The sequence below is a fragment of the Eublepharis macularius genome, chromosome 7 (assembly GCF_028583425.1).
Source record: "Eublepharis macularius isolate TG4126 chromosome 7, MPM_Emac_v1.0, whole genome shotgun sequence".
Taxonomy (NCBI): Eukaryota; Metazoa; Chordata; class Lepidosauria; order Squamata; family Eublepharidae; genus Eublepharis; species Eublepharis macularius.
Window position 1 is genome coordinate 136,385,715 of NC_072796.1, and position 20,027 is coordinate 136,405,741.

A 20,027-nucleotide genomic window follows, 5' to 3' on the forward strand; every position below is an offset into this window, starting at 1 on the left:
AAATGATGCAGCTAAAATGACCTTTGGTCCAGAAGCAGATCACAGAACATTTCAGAGATAAAACTCCTTCATTAAAAAGCTATTTTAAAAGGAATGTTTTAGCCTGGTGCCTAAAAGAAAATGAGTGAGGCACCAGGGCCGATTCCAGACGGCCCTCCCCATCCCGAAACGTCGTGCGTCATCGTGCAGAAAACGCGAAATACTGCGTTTTTTCGCGCGAGTTTTGCGCGACGTTGCGCAAAACTCGTGCGAGAAAACGTGACATTTTGTGTTTTCCGCGCGATGACGCGCGACGTTTCGGGATGGGGAGGGCCGTCTGGAATCGGCCCAGGTGAGCCTCACAGGGGAGGGCATCCCGAAGGCAAGGTGTCACCATCAGAAAAGCCCTGTCTTTGGTCTCCATGCACCCCACCTCTAAAGATGGGGGCACAGAGAGCAAAGGATCTTAACTGGCTGGCTGGACAAGATGGGTTGAGGCAGTCCTTCACACTAAGTTGAACTCAATGCACATTTTCCACTGGGGCAAGGGCACTTCTGCTGGCAGGGGAGGGTTGTGCACGTATCAGTATGTCTTAATTTCCCTGTCCTGCAGCAGACTTCTGCATAGTATCCAGCACTCCCCCTGGGAACCAAGTGAATTTCAGGAACAGCAGTGGTCTGTAGTGGGAGGGAGAGTGATGAAAAGTTTCGTTCTGTGAGCAAAAATGCCATTAAAGCATGTTGCATGTTATGGGTACATGTGTCTGCGCCAGAGGCAGCCTAAACCTCGAGTAAAGACTGAAAATAAAGGTAACCCCTCCGCCCATTCTGCCATGGAGCTAGCTTGGGTTAATCGCACACACTGAGCCTAACCTACCTCACCGCATTGAGAGAGGGAAGGATGATGCATGCTGCCTTGAGCTTCTTGAAGGAAAGGCAAGGTAAAAATGTACTATTTTGTCTGACAGCAGACGGCAAAAGTCTAGCTGCACAAAAAATGTGCAAGAAATTAATGCTCAAAAGGTCAAAGACCTGCTTAAAAACTGAAAATCAGCATCCCTTTCCCTCAAAACACAGCTAAGCCTTTAAAGGCTAACTCAAGGGTTGCTGGAAGTTTGGGGACAAGAGGCAAATGCTTTAAGAAACAGAAGCTGCTCTGAGGGAGTGGTGTATGGTTTGGGACTGGAACTCTTGGAGGACTGCCTACTCCTTTACAAACCTACCTGACCGCTATGCTCACCTTCTGAGCTTTGGGTCCTCCTGCCTTCTGAGATTAGGTGGGTAGCAATTTGAGACAGGGCCTTTTCAGCCATGGCACCAAAATTATGGGCCTCTCTTCTTGGGGATATTTGTCTTTCCCCTTCCGCCAATGGGTGAGGGGTTTTGGGGTGTTCCCTTCCTGCCCTATGTTTTAAATGGGGGAGGGGTATTGAATCTGTTTTTTCAGTTTTGTTTTTATGATATGTTTTAGCTGTAAATTGCCTTGAGGCAAAAAGGTGGGATAAAAAATAAGTCAATACTGGTGTTTCATTATATTATGACATAAACTGGAAATAAACTGGTGCATATTTGGCAATACTTCCTCGGCTGCTTTCAAAACTGTACTTTCCTTTTCTTAATGAGGTAACAGCACAGGCCCCACCCAGCAGAGACTTAGCTAACCACTTCAATGGGCTATGAAAGATGTAACCTGGTGGAAGCGCCCTTGAAGTGGCTGGGTCTGGTAAAATCTACTTTCTGCTAAAGACTTGAGCGTGCACTTCAGTTTCCTGTTCTCCTCCAGCTCTGTCCCTCATCAGCAAAACACGGATTGCACTGACCTAACAGAGATGTTTCGAGGACAGCACGATAAAAATAGCAAACAGCTTTACAAGCCCTATAAAATTATAAAATAGTAAGCTATTTGTATGAGATGTGGAGAGCGCTGCATTTTAGATATTAGTTCTTTAACTATTGGTGGGAGGGAGGCAGTTCAGGCAAGTGTCTTGAGTTGGGGAGATGAATGCAGATTATAAATAGGACAGATCATTAGATTTTAAAACTGTAATGAATCTGTCCTTTTTTTTTTGCATGCCTCTCTCTCTCCCCTAAAATCCAGCATTTAATGTTCACCATTACCTGTGTGACAAACGAAAGCTAGAGAATTATGTGCATAACTGAATAAAAACTAGGAACCTTGGCATTTTGTGGCCCACTGGATGCAAGTTGCCTACCCCAAGCGTGATATCAAGTAAGAAGAGTTTAATGACTTACAGGCTTCTTGCAAGAACTTCTCTCTCACGCTGTCTGAGGTGCAATTTTTACACGTTTTGATTGCAACTGCCATAGCAGGGTTTTCCTGAAAGAAGCAAAGGTCAGGGCAGCTTCAGCTTTTAAGAAATACAACCCCATACTAAGGTAGATAAAGTAATTCCCCCCCCCCCAAACAGCACCCTCAAGTTCAATTAGAATTCTACAGGTTCATTCAGTTAATTCAGATTAACCAAAAACATTGTTTAAAATTGTTACACATTATTCACTTTAACACATTAAAATTCATATACATATTAATGTGTTCCTTCTACAGGAAGGAATGTTTTCTGAACTGATTCTGCAGGATGATGCTGAGGTCACAGCACTTCTAAGTAAATAATAAAGCTCCTCTCTGTTTTCAATCTCCCCCCCTTTTTTTCATAAGCTTCCTGAAAGCATCCAGGGAGTCATTACAAGGAACCTAATGCAGGATTAGCTGGGTACTAGATCTGATCTATCGAGATCCTTCTTGTGTGTGTGTTCTTGTATAACAGATGAAGCTTTTAAAAATACTGCTTCTCAATTTCTGACAGGCTTGTTTTATACAATATAGAAGTGATACATGATAAAAACAGAACATTCTCCCCTTCCATTTTCAATATTGTATGATTATTCGTTCAGTAGACAGCAATATGAACCCATACGCATCTACACGTTCTGCCCTTTCAATGTCTACCTTTACACAGAGATGCTTTTGAAACGGTTTAGACGAAAACAATACTTGCAAGTTTTAAAGAATTTTAATATCTATATCCCGGGGCCATCCTGGAACTATTCCTTCTTCTTTTCCTGCTTCTCAGAGATAATGCTGAGTTATTAGAATTCAAAAAAGGTTTGGCGTAGAGAGGAAGAGACAGAGGAATATTTTACTTAAAATATCATTGTTCCCTAAATGCCCATATAATGACAAACTATGAAGAATATCTCCTGCTGTGCTCCATTAAAAATCAACAGGAACTGTGCCAAGGCACAATTGAGCTGCTGGGCCAAAGCTCACTGCAGCTGCAAAGGAGAAGTTCTCTGTAAGACCGAGCCCATGATGAACTCTTCATACCTAGACTGACTTTCTAAATAATTTGTGATCAGCATCTGGATCATTAGCCCTACAAGGGGTCCATACTAACCTGGCAAAAAAACCACACTTCACAACACAATACACAATGAAGACCATAATCCACATAATAAGAGGAACATTGGTTGGGTCTGCAGAACTTGTTGGGATCCCACGTGCCCACCGGTGGCCGGCAATCACTCGGCGGTTTGCCTGCTGGTTGCTGGCAACTGGTGGGAGGCTTCAGGCTGCCCAGCAATCGCCAGCTGCCGGCAGGCACCCCGGGAATGTGTGCGGTGCACGTGCTCCCAGTGGATGCGACAATATCACTTCTGAAAGTGATGTCATTGCACTGTCCGCACTTCGTTTGGGGAAGATTTTGGCCCCAAAGGGGCTGACTCTCAAAGAATCACGGCCAGTGTGACGGTGTCACTTACGGGAGTGTGTCGGCGCTGGGAGCGCGCACATGAGAAGAGGAGCTTTCCAGTAACTGACGATGTCCCCCCTCTCCTGCTGGAAGGGTACAGGGACCTGGGATCCCTAGGAACTTTCCTGAAGACTCTTTCCTCCTGTTGCCCTCCCTCCCTCTTACATCAAACACAGTGTTAGAAATAGGGTGAAATGTGACAAGGGAAGGTGCAGGCGGAAGGAGAAATCCACAAAATTCAGACATGCCTCCCCTCGTACAAGCGGAAGTATTTTTTCCTTGAGCAAGAACCTGTTTGAATCCAACCCCTTGTGTCTACCATTGTACAAAAGTTGTGTGTGTGTTTGGTTACATTCTCTAGCAAAGCCATTCCCCCTCACATGATGGTTTGTTTCAGATGGTCCTGAAGACATGGTTGTTATCCTACAAAGGGAGCATGTTGTAAGTTAATATACTAAAATACAGGGATACATCTCGGCACAAAAGCTTTATATAGGTGCACTTCAGCTTTTCACAAAGGATCCGCAACAGTTATGTAAATGAAGGGATTTTGACCTATGCACACATTCCCAGCCTGTTACTGAGGGCGAGTAGTGGCTCAGTGGCAGAGCATCTGCTTTGCTTTCAGGATGGGGTGTCAAGAAGTAGGTGGGGCCATGGACGTTAGAGAGGAAGAACAGAAAAGTGCCAAGCCTCCAAAAACTTACCTTTCCTGTGTGAAGAACTTGTGCCTATGGGCAAAACTCTTTTTGCTAATCATTTATAACCCCTTCATCACTGTAAACTTTCTGGCTATGGGCCTGACATTTGCCCTACTAAAGATCACCTGTGCATGATAGCGTATGAACGTCCATCTTTGGAAGTAGGAATGGAAAGAAAGGGCCCAGATCGTAGCAATGATAAAATCTAGGATTTCTACATATCCTATGAGAAGCTGCCACTGTTACTACACAAGCAAGAAATACCCTAGTTTTGGAAAGGTAAGCATGAAATCTGGGGTGCAGAAAACAGAGGGGACTCCCTGTCCCTGTTCAATGTAAGTACAGTGATAGAAGATGAGTTTTCATTTCTGGGCCGGAGGCTTCTCCGGACTTCTCTATTAAAGATAATTTTTTAAATTCCACCCACCACATTCATGTAAATAGGAAGCTTTTCAACAGTCATCTTTAATTAATGCAGGCAGGAAAATGTAATTAGAAGGGAAGGAATTAGTTTCATGAAAAAATAAGGCAACATTAAAAATACCTACTGGGGTCACATAAACTCCTTGATGAACATCTCCAAACTGCCCTTCACCGATGCAGCGTCCCAGTTCAATCCGTTCTCTCTGAATCTCGTAATCCCTGGCTGTTGGAATGCAATCCATTTAAATCTCAATCTACTGATGAAAAGCTTTCAACTGAAATAATCCACAAGATGCCAAAAATGTCAAAAGTAACTCCCACAAAATGGTCTGGCACATGAAAACCAGATTAGAGTTTGCTGCACATTATCTATATAAAAACTGTCTGTCCAGTGGAATCCACTTAAACAACTGTTTGAATGAAAATCTAAGAAGGATGCTGTGAAATTCAGACATACTGAATTAGTCCCAAAGTTGTTTAGTTATATTAATGCAATAAATATATGCTAGAACATCTTAATTGATTATGGCCTACAGGACCACACGGAAACAAATGTAGTGTAATAAGGGTTAGCCTCTGCAAACAGTATGTTTAAGAGTTCTCCACTATACGGTATTTTAGATGTTTTATTCAGCAAATCAGCCAAGAGTATTTTTAAAGAGGTGTGCAGAAGATGGTGAAAAAGAACCAGATTTTTTAAAAAGTGGGGAGGAAACCACAGCTAAATAATGCATTCTGCTGACATTGTAAGCAAAACTGAAATAAGACTGCATTATTAACTTTTTATTTAGTGGATTGCACCTTTATTTAAAAAGCAATGGTTTTCTAATCTGTCATTTAATTCCCAATCGAATTGTTTAATCTTACTTATTCTATTTCCATCATCCACAGAAAGCTATTTACTGGGAAACATGATTATTTCTTGCTTTCCCTGGTATCGGCTTCCAAAAGTATCCCTCCACAAGTTTAGGTCTCATGCCAGAATGCCACACTGGCATCATATTTAGTAAGAAACAGTGAAGATGCCTGACATAAAAATAATGGGAGTCAGTTATTACACATCGTTTTTATTTAAATAATGCATTTTCCTCTTTAAAATCCCAAAGCTTTCAAATACACTGGCTTAACTGTACACAATTAAGCCAATTAAGACTTTAGTAATAGAGAGTCAACAGTTTTTTTAAAAAAAAAACACCACATCATTCCAAAGTATCAAGCATAGAGATGATTAAAGTTTCTCCTGTTACCTTCATCTATTCCATAGCTTTCTGCAGTGCAATTAAGAGAAAAATCAAACACTTGGCTTAGAAATAGTTTCTTAGAAATTCAGAACACATTTGGAAAAATATTTCTAATAAAAAACCCACACACAGTAAGTTCACGAAATGACTGGGAGCTTTCCCCAAGCATGAAATCTGTACTTTCTGTAACCAGCTCCACAGTACCCCGCAAGCACGGCTAAACAGAGGTAGTCCGCCTTGGTTAGTAATCGGATGGCAGACCTCCAACCAAGACCAGGGTTGCAGAGGCAGGCAATGGCAAACCACCTCTGTGAGTCTCTTGCCATGAAAACTCCGCCAGGGGATGCCCTAAATCTGCTATGGCTTGAGGGCACTCTTCACCACTACCAGGCAACAGCCTACGTCAGATTGGGGTGTGTGTTCATGCGTGTATTGCCGCAGGCAGCCCTGTGGGTCCAGGGCAGAGAAGGAGCCGAACCAGCAGCCACCCTATGCCTAGGCAACAGTAAATCCCACTATGTTCAATGGGATTTATTTCCAGGTAAGCAGGCCAAAGATTGAGGCCCTTGGAATAAGCCAGTTGATTATTATATTTGTGTATGTATGCACGCTGAATGAAGGGGGCACCAACAGGGCATCAAAACCCCTTGTTTGCAAGCAAGAATCTGACATCCTCTGATTTAAGACTTTATCTCTTCAGTATAGCATGCTGTAGAATACGCAAAGTGCACTTTCAAGGGCTACCCTTTTAAATTCTTTGTAATTGTTTAAATGTAAGAGCATCTCAAAACCACAATTTATGTTATGACATATGATATTTGCTTGCTACTTAAAGGGGAAAAGTTGAAGATCAAACTAGATGTTCACCAAGATCTGAGGCTCACTTTAAATATCTTCTGAATCCTCACATTTGGAATCTTTGATAATTTTTGTTATTTTATACCCAGCCAAAAACAGAAACTTGGAAAAATGTATTTTGATGAACATATTTGATGAACAGCCTACTTTTTGTCACTTATTAGGAAGACAAAAGCTACAGAAAGGCTAATTTAGATCAGAGAGCTTGAGAGGGCTCTTGGAGCCAGCCTTACTAATGGATAAACAGGTTGACAATGCTGTTGACCTGGATAGTCTGAGCAAGCCCGATCTCATCAGATCTTTAAGCAGGGTTGGCCTTGGTTAGCAATTGGAAGAGAGCCCTCCAACAAAGACCAGGGTTGCAGTGGCAGACAATGGTAAAGAACCTCTGTTAGTCTCTTGCCATGAAAACACCAGCAGGGGTTGGCTATGACTTGACAGCACTCTCCAGCACTCCCAATTAGAGGTGGGCACGAACTGAAATACAAACTAAAATTCGTCATGAACCAGGCAGCAGCAGCTTCCCTGCCACTTTGTTTCCAAAGGGCTGTGCAAAACGCTTGGTTCGCAATTGGATTGCAAAGCCTGAAACATGTCTTGGAGGGAGGGAAAAGCAGCTATTTAATCCTTTCCTGGCTTTTAAAGCCAGGAGGAAAGTGCAGTAATGTCACAATGTTGCAATACTGCTATGCTACAATGTTACAATGTTGCTACACTTTCTTGCCTTTGGGGGGGGGGAAAAGAGTGTGCATACCCCAAAGGAGGAAGGGAAACCAGCCATTTAGCCCTTTCCTGGCTTTTAAAGCTAGCAGGAAATAAGCAAACTTCTCCAAACATGGGAAGCAGAACAGCCAGCAGCTTTTTTTCAGCTAATGGGGATTCCCCTCCCATCAGCTGAAAAGCGGCTGGCGACTAAAAGGGGGAAACCAAAAGAGCACACCCCTATTCTGCAGACCTTCTGCTGCCCCGGAAGTGACGTTTTCACAAACCGGTTCAGGAACTGGGGCAAGTTCATGAAAGTTCGTGGTTCATGAAACTGTATGAACCTCAAACCTCCCAGTTCGTCCCCCCCCACCCCCAGTTCGTGCCCATGTCTACTCCCAATGCTCCTAAGAGTGTCTTCTTTTTGTTGCATCTTGCTTGTAAGCTAGCCCTCTTATTTAAATTCTGCAGACCTAGCCATGCTGAACAACATCTCTGTAACCTTCAGACTGGACTACTGTAGTATTGTCTACATGGGGCTGCCTTTGACGATGTCTCAGGAGCTTCAGTTGATACAAAATGAAGCCGTGAGATTACTGTTAGGGGCCTGCCATTTGGGGTATAACATTCCAGTGCTACATCGACTGCACTGGTTACTTATTTGCTTCTGGGATTAATTTCAAGTTCTGGTTATTACCTTTAAAGCCATTTACAGCCTAGAGCCATCATACTCACTGAACAACATCTCCCTGGAATGGCCTACCCACATGTGTGCAAAGGGCACTTTCCCTGGCTCCATTTCGGAAGGCATGCAAGACAGTTCAATTTCAGAAGGCATTTGAAGGAGGTGAACTGTCCCTACAGATTTAGTTGTGTGCTTTTAAATCTGCATTATTTTTATCTGTTAATGGACATTTATGTTCTACAAGTTGTAGCTCCACTGTTAGCTGTCTTGACTATAAGAAAACAAGACAGGCTATAAATATTTTAAACATAGAAATAAACAAATTTAAGGATTATATTTTGGGCACTTAGCCAGGCTTTTATGTGCAAGCTCAGATCATGTGCGGCTTCACTGGAAGAAGAAACAACAAAAGAAGCTATAATACTGAACAGGCAAAGTCTTGTAAGACATGCTATCTGCAGTACGTATAGAGATTATTTAATGTGGGAGAGCATTCCAGCAGTTGATGTTCCTTGCTTGCAGTCTAAAATCGTACAGCCTCAAACAGCTAAAATCATCTGGAGTTTCTGCTCGACCTTTTAGAATTTTTAGGGGCTATATATTTCATTAAAATATATTTCCTAGCCAGACAGAAATGCTATTAGATGGTTGAGGAATATGTTTCATAATACCAGCTCAAAAAAAGCAACGAATTGAAGCCACCAGAATCTCATCTTGCCTAAAGAACTTTCTCTTTTAAGTGCAAATCATTCTTAAATGTAATCATCAGGTGACCCACAACCAACTTGCCTCCATAAGAAAAAATTACTAGTGGTTACTGAAATGTCCTATTGGTTGCAGATCTGATGCGGAACACGAAAAGCCCCAGAATGAACTGGCTTACTTACTCGAGGGCATGGTGTAAGTGTCTTCTTCATCTATAATCTCTGCATAATCATCTGTTTCTGAAAGGAAGGAATCAGACAGTTTTAAAAAAAATCAAATTGCAGCGGGGGGGATATGTAATACATTCCTCATTCCTCTTGTCCTCGCCCCCAACATAAACCTGTAACCTTTCCCTGCCACATAAATCTACTCAGGCTATCATGACTAACGCCTCCCCCATGCATGAGTTATTCATGGAAATGAAGATGACCTCATTGCCTACTACATTTCATTACACAGACTTGTTTTTCAGGGGTTAGCAACATATATTGAATGCATCTTTTATCAAGTCGTAGACAGTTTCCCTATTTAGATCTGTTAGTCAAAATATGAATAAGCCCTATCCTACCATCAACAGAAATTTCCTGTCACATACCCTAAATGGATGGGGAGGGGGGAGCTACTATCAAGAGACTCATCTAAGTGCAAACAAGGAAGAACTCTGCAGGTCTTAGAATACTGTGAAGGATAAAAGATGCAGGATCGACAGACAGCAAACAAATGTGGTTTACCTACTGCAATTTCTTTTCACGTTGCCAAAAGAAGTCTTGGGTAACATTTGTCCTAGGCAACTCCTATTTATGATTTAATTGTTTTTGGCTACTACTGCCATGTAAAAATTAATTCATGAAATATAACTTTAACGCTAATCATAAAGAAACATTTAATTTTTATAAAAATCTACCTAAATTATCATGCAAAGCCTATCCAAGCCTGGATGGGGGCGGTTAAACAGACTTTTGTAGACTCTCCTGAGTTTCCAGTTATGATGCTGCCTCTATATAAAAGAGGTATGAAATCTCCTCAAAATAACATCTCCTCCCAAGCTCTAATCACCAACGACAAGTCCCTGGCCAACCTTAAGAGCTTCTGCGGGTGGCAGCGAGGTGCACTTTTCCAAAAGGATTATGGCTCTGTGAAGCTTAATTCTGCACAATGCTGAGCATGCAGCATCTCCTTGATAAAAGCATGTCGAAAGGATGCATGATATTTTCCCTTGGCAACGTAAACTGAAATAAAGTATGTCAACACCAACTACAGGACAGCCTCTGAATACTTTTGGTGGTCGTTAACTTTCCAGTCTTATAGTTGGTCTCAACAGTGTTTGGGGCTTTTCTTCTCCGTGGATTATGCGTGTAGGAATGCACACATACAAAGGAGAGGGGAGGGGACAATTTTTAGTAATTGCATCAGCAAGAGTGGTTCAGGGGCTGCTTTTTACTGGCTCCTTGAGCAAAGATATATTTCTACATGGTAATAGTTCCTTGTCTTTTTGCATGGGCAGGAGCCCCATGCACAGAGAAAATAAACCCAACACACAGACCATACAGACGCCAGCACAAAAGAATCAAAAGAAAGCGTGTTGAACATTTGAAGGATGATTTTTAAAAAGTGTGTACTGTCTGTATTAAATACCAACCGCACAGGTAATTGATTAATCTGTTCTCTCCTGGTTTCCTTCCTTTCCCTTCCAAATACTGGAGAAGTCAGATTTGCTCCAGTGAGTTCATGACCTCTGCTGGGGAAAGCTTCACTTTTGATGATACTAGTATAGTTGAGAGCTAAGCTACAAGTGGCGCCTGACACAGGTTGGACACTTGTCAGTTTCCCTCAAGTTTTGATGGGAAATGTAGGCATCCTGGTCTTGCAGCTGTAATGGAGAGCCAAGCTGTAAAACCAGGATGCCTACATTTCCCATCAAAACTTGAGGGAAGCTGACAAGTGTCCAACCTGTGTAAGGCGTCACTTGTAGCTTGGCTCTGAGATAAGCAGTTCAAATCTGTTTGCATTTAATTTTTTCCCATTGCAGACAAGATGAATGGCTTACCCTGAAAAGCAAAACAGATTCTCAGTACCAACCCAGAAGCACAGTTTGCGCTTTGCTAAAATATTCTGAGCCTACTAGAATGGCTTCAGGGCCAAACTAAGCTGGCTCCAGGACATTCAGCTCCCCTCATCCTTTGCAACATGTCTAACACCGCTTATCTTATATCCCGTATTTCCCCATCCCAGGCCACATAATTGGCTGCCAATAACTTGGCGGGGAGGGGGGAGGTTGTGGAATTAAATCATGAAGGAAATTATTCTAGACATTACATGGTGAGGGGGCAGAGCGTAACTAAAAGTTATGCAACAGCTGCAACAGTTTTCAGCTGATTCCACTTTAGTTCAAAAGTGGAACCAGCTGCCTAGGGAGGTGGTGAGCTTCCCCTCACTGACAGTTTTCAAGAAGAGGCTGGATGAATATTTGTCAGGGATGCTTTAGGCTGATCCTGCACTGGGCAGCGGGTTGGACTAGATGGTCTCTATGGCCCCTTCCAACTCTATGATGTCTGCCATTTTCTGCAGGAGGCACATTTTCGAGAAAATGGCTGGATCCTATGAACAGCAAGTGAAAATGTTCATGGACATGAATCTTTCCTGCCTCGTTCTCTCTGCAGAAGCCATTGGTGACCTCTGGAAAGCTGATGGTGGAGGGAGCACATGGACCCTCACGGAGGAGCCATGGAGCAGGTCAGAATTAAAGAGGAGGAGAAGTTATCCACTTGCTCTGCCAGTTTCACCCAATTTCCCCTCAAAGGAAACAACCCAGTATCTAGCTTTGACCCAAGTTCCAGCCCAAAAGAAAGCAGTCACTTTCTTCTGTAACTGTAATACTGGCAGAGTAGTAAGAAATTCAGCCTGCAAACAGGCCTTATGCATACTTTACTTTGCGCGCGCACACAAAAATCGGACTTTAATAACAGATGAGCACAAGAACTGCACATTGCATGTTAGTGACACACAAGCCTGAAGAAAAATATATGACCACATATTACCGTCCCCACTAATTTCATCTGTTCATCCGGGTGGCATGCAAAGAGAAAGGGGGGGGGGGAGAACAGCAGGAAAAGAAAAGGGATGGGGAGGAAGAGAGAGAAAGAGGGAAAGAAATGGGGAAATATAGTATTAAAATCACAGTGTGCCAAACAGAACAGGAAAATAAAATCATCTTACATGTCTAACTCTAAAAAGATCTGATCAGGCAGAGGGAAATTAAGGCTGTTCTCAGTCTAATCCAATGGCCTAATTTCCTCTTAGCTCACAAGATGCAGGTAAACGCCATGGTTATAAACATGAAGCCTGAAAAGAAGTAAACTAAGCCAGTACTTCGTGGCACACAGCATAACAAGTGCCTTAATTCATGGTTTCCACAACTGGGAGAGGGAAGTGTAAGCGAAAGGATGAGTTAAGCTGACATGCAAAGAGCCCCTGAAGCTTTGTACCAAATATTTTGTCCTTTGATGCACACCTTTTACTAATGCTAGTACGAATTCAAGTTCATTGAAAATAAAATCATGGTATGAAGCTGCAATTTACTTCCCTTGAAAAGCCACATCCGCAGCTTGGGAGTGCTGCTCAACACAGCCGTCACCTTAGGAAACCAGGCGGCTGCAGGGGTTCCAAGTGCTTTTGCCCAGCTCTGGTTGGTGCATCAGCTATGCCCATTCCTGGCCCAGTCAGATCCAGCCACAGTGATCTATGCCTTTGGGACATCTGTACTTGGGGTTACCCTTGAAAATGGTTCAGAAGCTGCAACTAATGCAGAATGTTGCCGCTAGACTGCTGGTTGGGACCAGCTATTGGGAGCATGGGATGCGGATATTGCAGAAATCACACTGGCTACCAATCTGCCTTGAGCTCAATTTAAGGTGCTGGCTTCGGTCTTTAAAGATCTACGCAGCTTGGGAGCAGGGTATCTGAGAAACATTTTTCTCCCATATATTCCTGCCTGGGTGAGTCCCTCTTGATTGTCTCATCAGTTAAAAAAGCTCACCTGGTGGGTACAGTAGAGAAGGCCTTTTTGGGCTCACGATTACGAAACAGAATCCTCAAGGAAGTGCACCCAGCCCCCTCATTGCTGATCTTCAAGAGACCGCCAAAGATGTTTTTATTTAGGACTGCTTTTAATTAACTTTGTTTCTATGTTCATTGGCAGTTCTAAACTATATTTTTAAACTTCGTTTTTATTCATTTTGTTATTATTGTATTTATATTGTAAGCTTGAGTTCCTGCAAGGTAAGAAGGCGGCTAATATTTTTTTAAAATAAATTAATTCATTTAGGAAAATTAAATTTGATCTGTGCTCTAGGTTTTATACTATATTTAGAAAACATAATTCCAAGTAGTTGCATCAAGAGGTGTCATGCTCTAAACATTTACTTGTTAGAGATGACAGGATGAAAACGCACCACTCAAAACCCTATCAATCAGGGTTTTGGCATGCGTTTGCCTCTCCGGGGGTGGGGGGGAGGCATAATTACTGCCTCCCCTCCCCACACAAATAACAGAACCTGTTGAAAGTTTCTACAGCACCCCCCATAACACAAATGATGACAACTATCTCATAGTAATTGCCATACAAAAAGCAATGCCTATACAAGCACAGAGACCTGTATCCAGTAGCCCACACTGCCAAGATCACTTATCAATGCAAGTGATCTCAATCCATATTCACAGCTGCTATTCTATTACATTCAACGGCATGCTCAATCAGGGGTCCAAGAATGTGTGAGGCCCAAGTGAGCCACTGAAAGATGGGTCGGGAGAGCTTCTCTGCGGCCATTACTCAATTGTTCTGCCTCACAGCACACCAGTAAAAAGCTGACACTTACAGCAGTTGGAAATATTTCCTGTGCCTTACTGAAGGATAACTGTGAAGAGAGATTGCCTCTGAATTTTCAATGGGATTATTCTTGGAACTCTGTTTACAATTCTTCTCCAGCCTTAGGCGAACAAAGCTGCGGCCAGGTTAGTATTGCTCAGCTTTTGAGTTAATCAGGCAGCCTAGAGACAAAATAGAGCAGTACCCTGATGTGGCGGCTCCTGTGAGCAGAAGACAAAAGGGAGAAAACGCCTGCCTTTCCTTATTTTATGTTGACAGTGATTGACTCCTTTACCAAAGGGCAAGAAGAGGGGAAGGGTGGGGGGGGGTAAAAACAAACAAATTATTTACGAGGAAAGGAATATGCAGTAACATCTGCAAGGAATGAACATAAGAAAGTGGTACTGATACTTAAGTTGCGAGTAACATTTAACAGTAAAAAACCTATATCCACTTTTCTTCAGATACTGTTTCAAAAACACATACTTTACTCCTGTTTTGCTTTTTTAAAAAGGGATGTGACAAAGAAAAACTATTAAAACTATTAAGAACTTAAGTTGGTATTTTCCTGGCAAGCCTGGATTTTTCACATGGACTGTGGATCACTTGGTGGCCAGTTGGTTCTGCTTTTCCACTCTTTTCCTTACCTGGTGGTGGAAAGAATCCCCCATCAGAACTGGTTTCCCTCACCGTGAGGGAGGTGTATGGGAGCTGCACCTCCAAGTCCCATTGCTTTAGCTGAGAAATTGGGGAGGGGGACACACCTTGGTTTTAAAAGGAGGGTTAGCTTTGTTAAATGTGAAGCCCAGAATGTGTCTGCTAGCTAGACGGGGCTAGACTGGGGGTCACCAGGTACCCCCCAAGGATCCGCCTTCGCATCACAAGAGGCCACTTGCAAAAAGCAATAGGCTGCCCTACGCCAGAATCACCAAGAATGGAAATTCATGACACCTGAATAAAATGTCTTTTTTCTTTTTAACATTTAGATACAAGCACAGCAGAATACTTTCTATATATGTTAAGGAAATTAATGCAAATGGAATGTATATTCAAAGAATTCTACAACAGCTGCAAACATCCGAACATGCCTGTTAGGGAAAATCACTACAGGACGTTCGGCTGCTTCATTTTATGCTTGAATGATGCCTGGGAAATTATGCAACAAAAGCATTACAGCAAGAACCCAGTATGAGGCAACAGTCTGAGTATCAGGACAGGAGATCCAGGTTCAAATCCCAAGTCATCCATTAGGCAATCCTTGATCGGACATACTCTCTCAAGCCTAACCTAATCTAAACTAACAGTGCAGTTTGAAGGAGAGTAACTCTGCTTAGGATCGCACTGTAAACATGGAAGAAGGGAGAACCGTATACTCTGAGCTCAACAGAGGAAGGGTGTGATAAAAATGGAACCGCTGAACAGACAGATAAGCAAAATTCTTACATGCACAGGAGACAAATTTGCAAGAGAAAGAGTGTCAGTGTTGCTCTGTCACAAAACTTGCTGGGTAAACTTGGATCAGACACTCTCTTTAATCCTAAACTACCTCAGAGGGCTATTGTGAGTTGTTTGGAGGGAAAGCAGAGTAGAAGTGTCCTAGAGAGAAAGTGAGGGAGTGAACGAACGAATGGAGAGACTGTGGGTTGGATACAAGGAATGTGATATTTATCTAGAACAGCTTCTCAGGATTACCCCCCAGCCAGCCAGAGGCAGTATTCAGAGGACGAGGGAATTGCAGAAGGGAAAGGAAATCAGCAAGACACTTTCCACTCAAGCACAGAAATATTTGTATCCAAGTCTCTGGGTAGTAATTTAAGCATGTTTACTTTAAAAGAGCAAGATCCAGGTCCAACAGCACCTTAAAAACCAGCCAGATTTCCAAAATATGAGCTTTCAAGAGTCAAAGCTCCCTTCGTCAGATACTTTATGTCCCTTATGAATGGAATGGTGGAGGCCACAGAAAAAAAAATATGAAGAACACGTCAAATATAAACTTAAGATGTCTAGGGAAATCTAACTGGAAGTGTACTTTCCCCCCAAAGCCAAGCCACAACTCAAGTACATAAACTTGTACATGCAAATGCTCCCTTGTGGCGCCGGAAAATGACGTCATTTTCCTGCATCACAGAGGAGAGCACACTAGCAGCAACCATTGGGCAACTCGCTATCATACACTGCGCATGACTCACCCAGGCCCAGCTGCTGCTGTTTTTCAACAGGAGCCACTCCTCAAAAGCCAGTGTGGTGTAGTGGTTAAAGTTTCAGAACAGGATCTGGGAGACCCAGGTTCAAATACCTACTCTGCCACAGAACCTCACTGGATGACCTTTGGCCAGTCAGGCCCACTCAGCCTAAGTGACCTAACTGGGTTGTTGAGAGGATAAAATGGAGGAGAGGAGAATAACGTAGGCTGCTGCTTTGGGTTCCCACTGGGGAGAAAAGCAGGGTGCAAATAAAGTAAGTAAATAATAAGTATTGCTGATGATGGAGGGACAGACAAAAGTTGGTGGGAAGGAGAGGAGGAAGTAGGAACTGCCAGGAGGAAGGAAAGAGGAAACAGCGTGAGGAAAGGGGATTCAGGCAAAAACGAGGTGCCCCTGTGGGTTCGCCACCGTGCAACTGGGCCTAGCCCAGCAGCTGGCACTGCATCACTGGGTCCAGCCAGCACCACTCAACTGGGCCATAGTTTTGCAAGGGAGAGAGTGCCAGGGGGGAGAGAAGAAGGGAAAGCTGAAGACAGGGGGGCAGAAAACGGTAGACTGGCTGGAGGATGGGAAGGAGCGAAGAAAGCGAGAAAAGAGGAGAGGCTATGGGAGTTTTCAGGGAAGGAAAAGAGGAAATAGTGGGGAGAGGAAATGAAGATGCCCCCTGCATCTCTTTGCAGGACTCCCATTTGTTTTTTTACTAAAATCTGTCTTAGAAAATACCACATTCACTTGTGAGCAATCTCATTAAAACACAATTTCCAGACGGCATGCTTGGAAAGAATTTCAGTTTGGCCATGGGAATCACAAAATCAAACATATAATATGTTTTGCAGGTAAAAGGCAACTTTCTATGAGAGCTAGTGTGGTGCAGTACTTATTGCCCTGGAGTAGGATAGCCAAGTCTGAATCCCCATCTGTCATGGAAGTTAGCCTAACCTACCTGAAAAACTGGTGGTATTATGAGAATTAAAAGTGGAAAAGGGAAGAACAATGCTGTAAACTTCTTGGTATCTCCTTGGGGAGAAACGTGGGGTACAAATATATAAATAAAAACAAATATTGGTTGGATCCTACCATTTTATTTCATCAGAGCCCCTTTAGGGCAAGGATCACACAATAAAATGTGCACTGTTTTTTGCCAGCAAAGGATAGCTTGCTTATATCCCAGTGCACGTCACAAAAGAAGATGGACCCCGATGGGCAAGCTGCCTTGCACAGATCCTTACTCATGCTTACTGATCTACTCAGGGGGGAACCCATGATTAGCTCTAAAGAATTATCTGCAGAGTTTCCTGCAAAGCAACTTGGAAAACACTAACTAATTAAGAGCAGCCTTGGTAGGGGAGTATTGGGCATGTCCTAGGGTGCACTGTCACAGGTCATGAGGGAAGAGGTTAGAACCAACAATGGACTGCATGTACACCTTTCATCACGTACCTCTTCAATGTTAGGAGCTCCACTATGCCAGCTGATAAGGAAAGCTTCAGGCATGTATGTATGTATGTATGTATGTATGTATGTATGTATGTATGTATGTAATTTATGGTCTGCCTTTCTCACTGAGACTCAAGGCAGATTACACAGTGTGGGATTAGTACAGTGAATGTCAAGGACAATTTCATAAACAACGCCGTAGGGTAAATGAACACAAGTTTACAAAGACATAACATTAGCAAGAATCCAATACAGAGTTGAAGAAATGCTGACACAGAACATGAGCAATTCTAGGACTGACATTAGACAACATGAAGCACAGGTAGCTCACAGGAGCCCGTGTTTAAAGCAACAGATAGCATGTAAGGGAACATAGTGGTGAAGTCTATGGGTGAAGTCTCTGGTCCCTAACTCATTAGCATAGCATCTGAGACCCCTCCCTACAATGCAAACGCCTTTTTGAATAATTTCATTTAAGTCTGAAAATGATTAAATTCAAGCTTAATGTCTGGCTTTTGGATAGCATTGTCAAGGGGTACAGATTGTCAGCAGAGGTGATCCCCATTAACAAGAGATAAATTACACGAGGACGCTCACGTGAAGAGAGTCACAATGTTAGCAGGGAAGCCAAGTATTAAATGACAGATCTGAAGGCTTTGTCAATTTCTTCTCTCTGCAGAGCCTGCAAAGATCACTCGTCAGAGGGTTTATTTCCTCTTTACCTCCTAGAAGGGGAGGTGAAACCGACAGAGCTTTCTGGAGGCAAAGAGGAAATTAACAAACCCTCTGAGGAGCTCTTTGCTGGCTGGGTAGAGAGAGGAAATTGACAAGTCTTTCCATCTTTTAAAACTCGGCTTCCCCGCTAACATTGCTACTCCCTTCACGTGAGCGTCCTCGTGTAATTCGTCTCTTGTAGTTTAGCTATGAGGCAGCCAATAACATATTCCTGCATTCATTTCAGATTATTCCTCGATGGGACTTTGTGCATGGCAGATATGTAGCATGTTGCTCAAGACAGATGGCAAAGTACAAGCCAAGCCTAATAAACACCAGCCTCAGGATGATGTTCTCTAGGATACATCATGGGGGGGGGGGGATCATTACAGGATACGATGTGTATGGATCTTTCTGTGTTTACTGCCCCATGGATTCCAATATAAAGCCTCCCCCTGCTCCGGTTTAAGCAAAACACTGTAAATAAATATTGTTTTTAATCTCAAAACGAAATGTATGTGACAAGAAAAACATCTGCATGAAAGGGGTTTATATACAAGTTATATAAACTGGAGGGGTAAGTTATTATTTTTGGAAGTCATGCTTCTTTTAAGCTTGCTTTCTGAAAGCTTAATATTTGCTGTTCTAAACCCAATCGCAGGCCAAGGAAAATTCCTCTCAGCTAGGTTTCATCCATTTTGCTGAAAAAAGATCCAAGAAAAACAGCAATTCAGGTAGTGGATTTCTACAGACCTTATACATTTCTTGTGTTAATTGAGAACATTTATCCTGAAAATGAACACGTTGCAGCCAAATGCAAGAAATGCAATGAGGAAAATAATTGCCAAAGTGTTGCCTTTCAGCATATGGAGAATATCAAATACAAATCCATCTGGGTTTTTTCTTCCAATATATTAGGAGTAAGAAGATTAACTCTGGGCATAAGCTTCAAAAGTTAGTTGCGGCTATTATGGAATTCTTTTTTATAATCCCAACACAGAGGTACACATTCTCTATGAAAACAAATTGGAAATGTGGCACCAACTGGTCTCTTGGAAGTTAGATTTTATAGCTATTCCACAAGAGACCTATGTTTAACAGCAAGCCTACCTCTGACAGGGAGATTCAGCCAATCACGGCTCTTTGATGAGCATACATGTATGTATACCTCATGCATACGTAAAAAAACTAAGTACACTCAAAACTTCAAGAACGTTTTTAAAAAGAGGTTCAAAGGATCTACCCTACTGGCTTAAAGACATCTATGTTAGAGCACTGATACATGGGCCGTGTGATTTTTGTCAATTTCTTCCTCCCACAGCTGACCCCCACTTTGTCCCCCCCCCTTCTTATTTGTGTGGGTCCCTTGACCACCAGGAGCAGAACAGAGGGGCTTAGAGGGAAGGCTAGCTTCACTGCAATGGTACTTTCGAATCAAGTCAAAATAACTTCTCGCTATAAGTGATTTATAACCCTATTTAGCAAAGAGTCCAGTAGCAACTTTAACACTAACCAACTAGGGCTGTGCTATTCGGGTTTCGCTTCAGGTAAAGATACCCGAAGCAGACCCGATTCGGCAAGCTTCAGTATTCCTGAAGAGGGGCCAGCATGCTGGCCCTGCTTCGGAACACTGAAGCAAAGCTTTCCGAAGCATTCGGAATCTTCATGGAGCATACTGAAGTGATTCCTGAAATCCGAATCCGAAGCGTCTTGCCACTTCGGATTTGGGGGTATTCTGAATCGG

At 42.8% G+C, this 20,027-nt stretch overlaps 1 protein-coding gene across 3 annotated transcripts in view; it reads right to left on the reverse strand.

The window, feature by feature from the left end:
- PTK2 (protein tyrosine kinase 2) overlaps positions 1 to 20,027 on the reverse strand; it is a 292,969-nt gene that overhangs the window by 76,329 nt on the left and 196,613 nt on the right. For 2 of the 3 annotated variants that reach the window (XM_054985813.1, XM_054985812.1), the window contains 3 exons: positions 9,247 to 9,303; positions 4,999 to 5,096; positions 2,233 to 2,317 (listed from right to left, as the gene is read on the reverse strand). In XM_054985813.1, the coding sequence (XP_054841788.1) occupies positions 2,233 to 2,317; positions 4,999 to 5,096; positions 9,247 to 9,303 (240 nt within the window). Of the gene's footprint in view, positions 1 to 2,232; positions 2,318 to 4,998; positions 5,097 to 9,246; positions 9,304 to 12,102; positions 12,121 to 20,027 lie in introns of all 3 variants that reach the window. The other variant, XM_054985814.1, reaches the window with a different exon arrangement.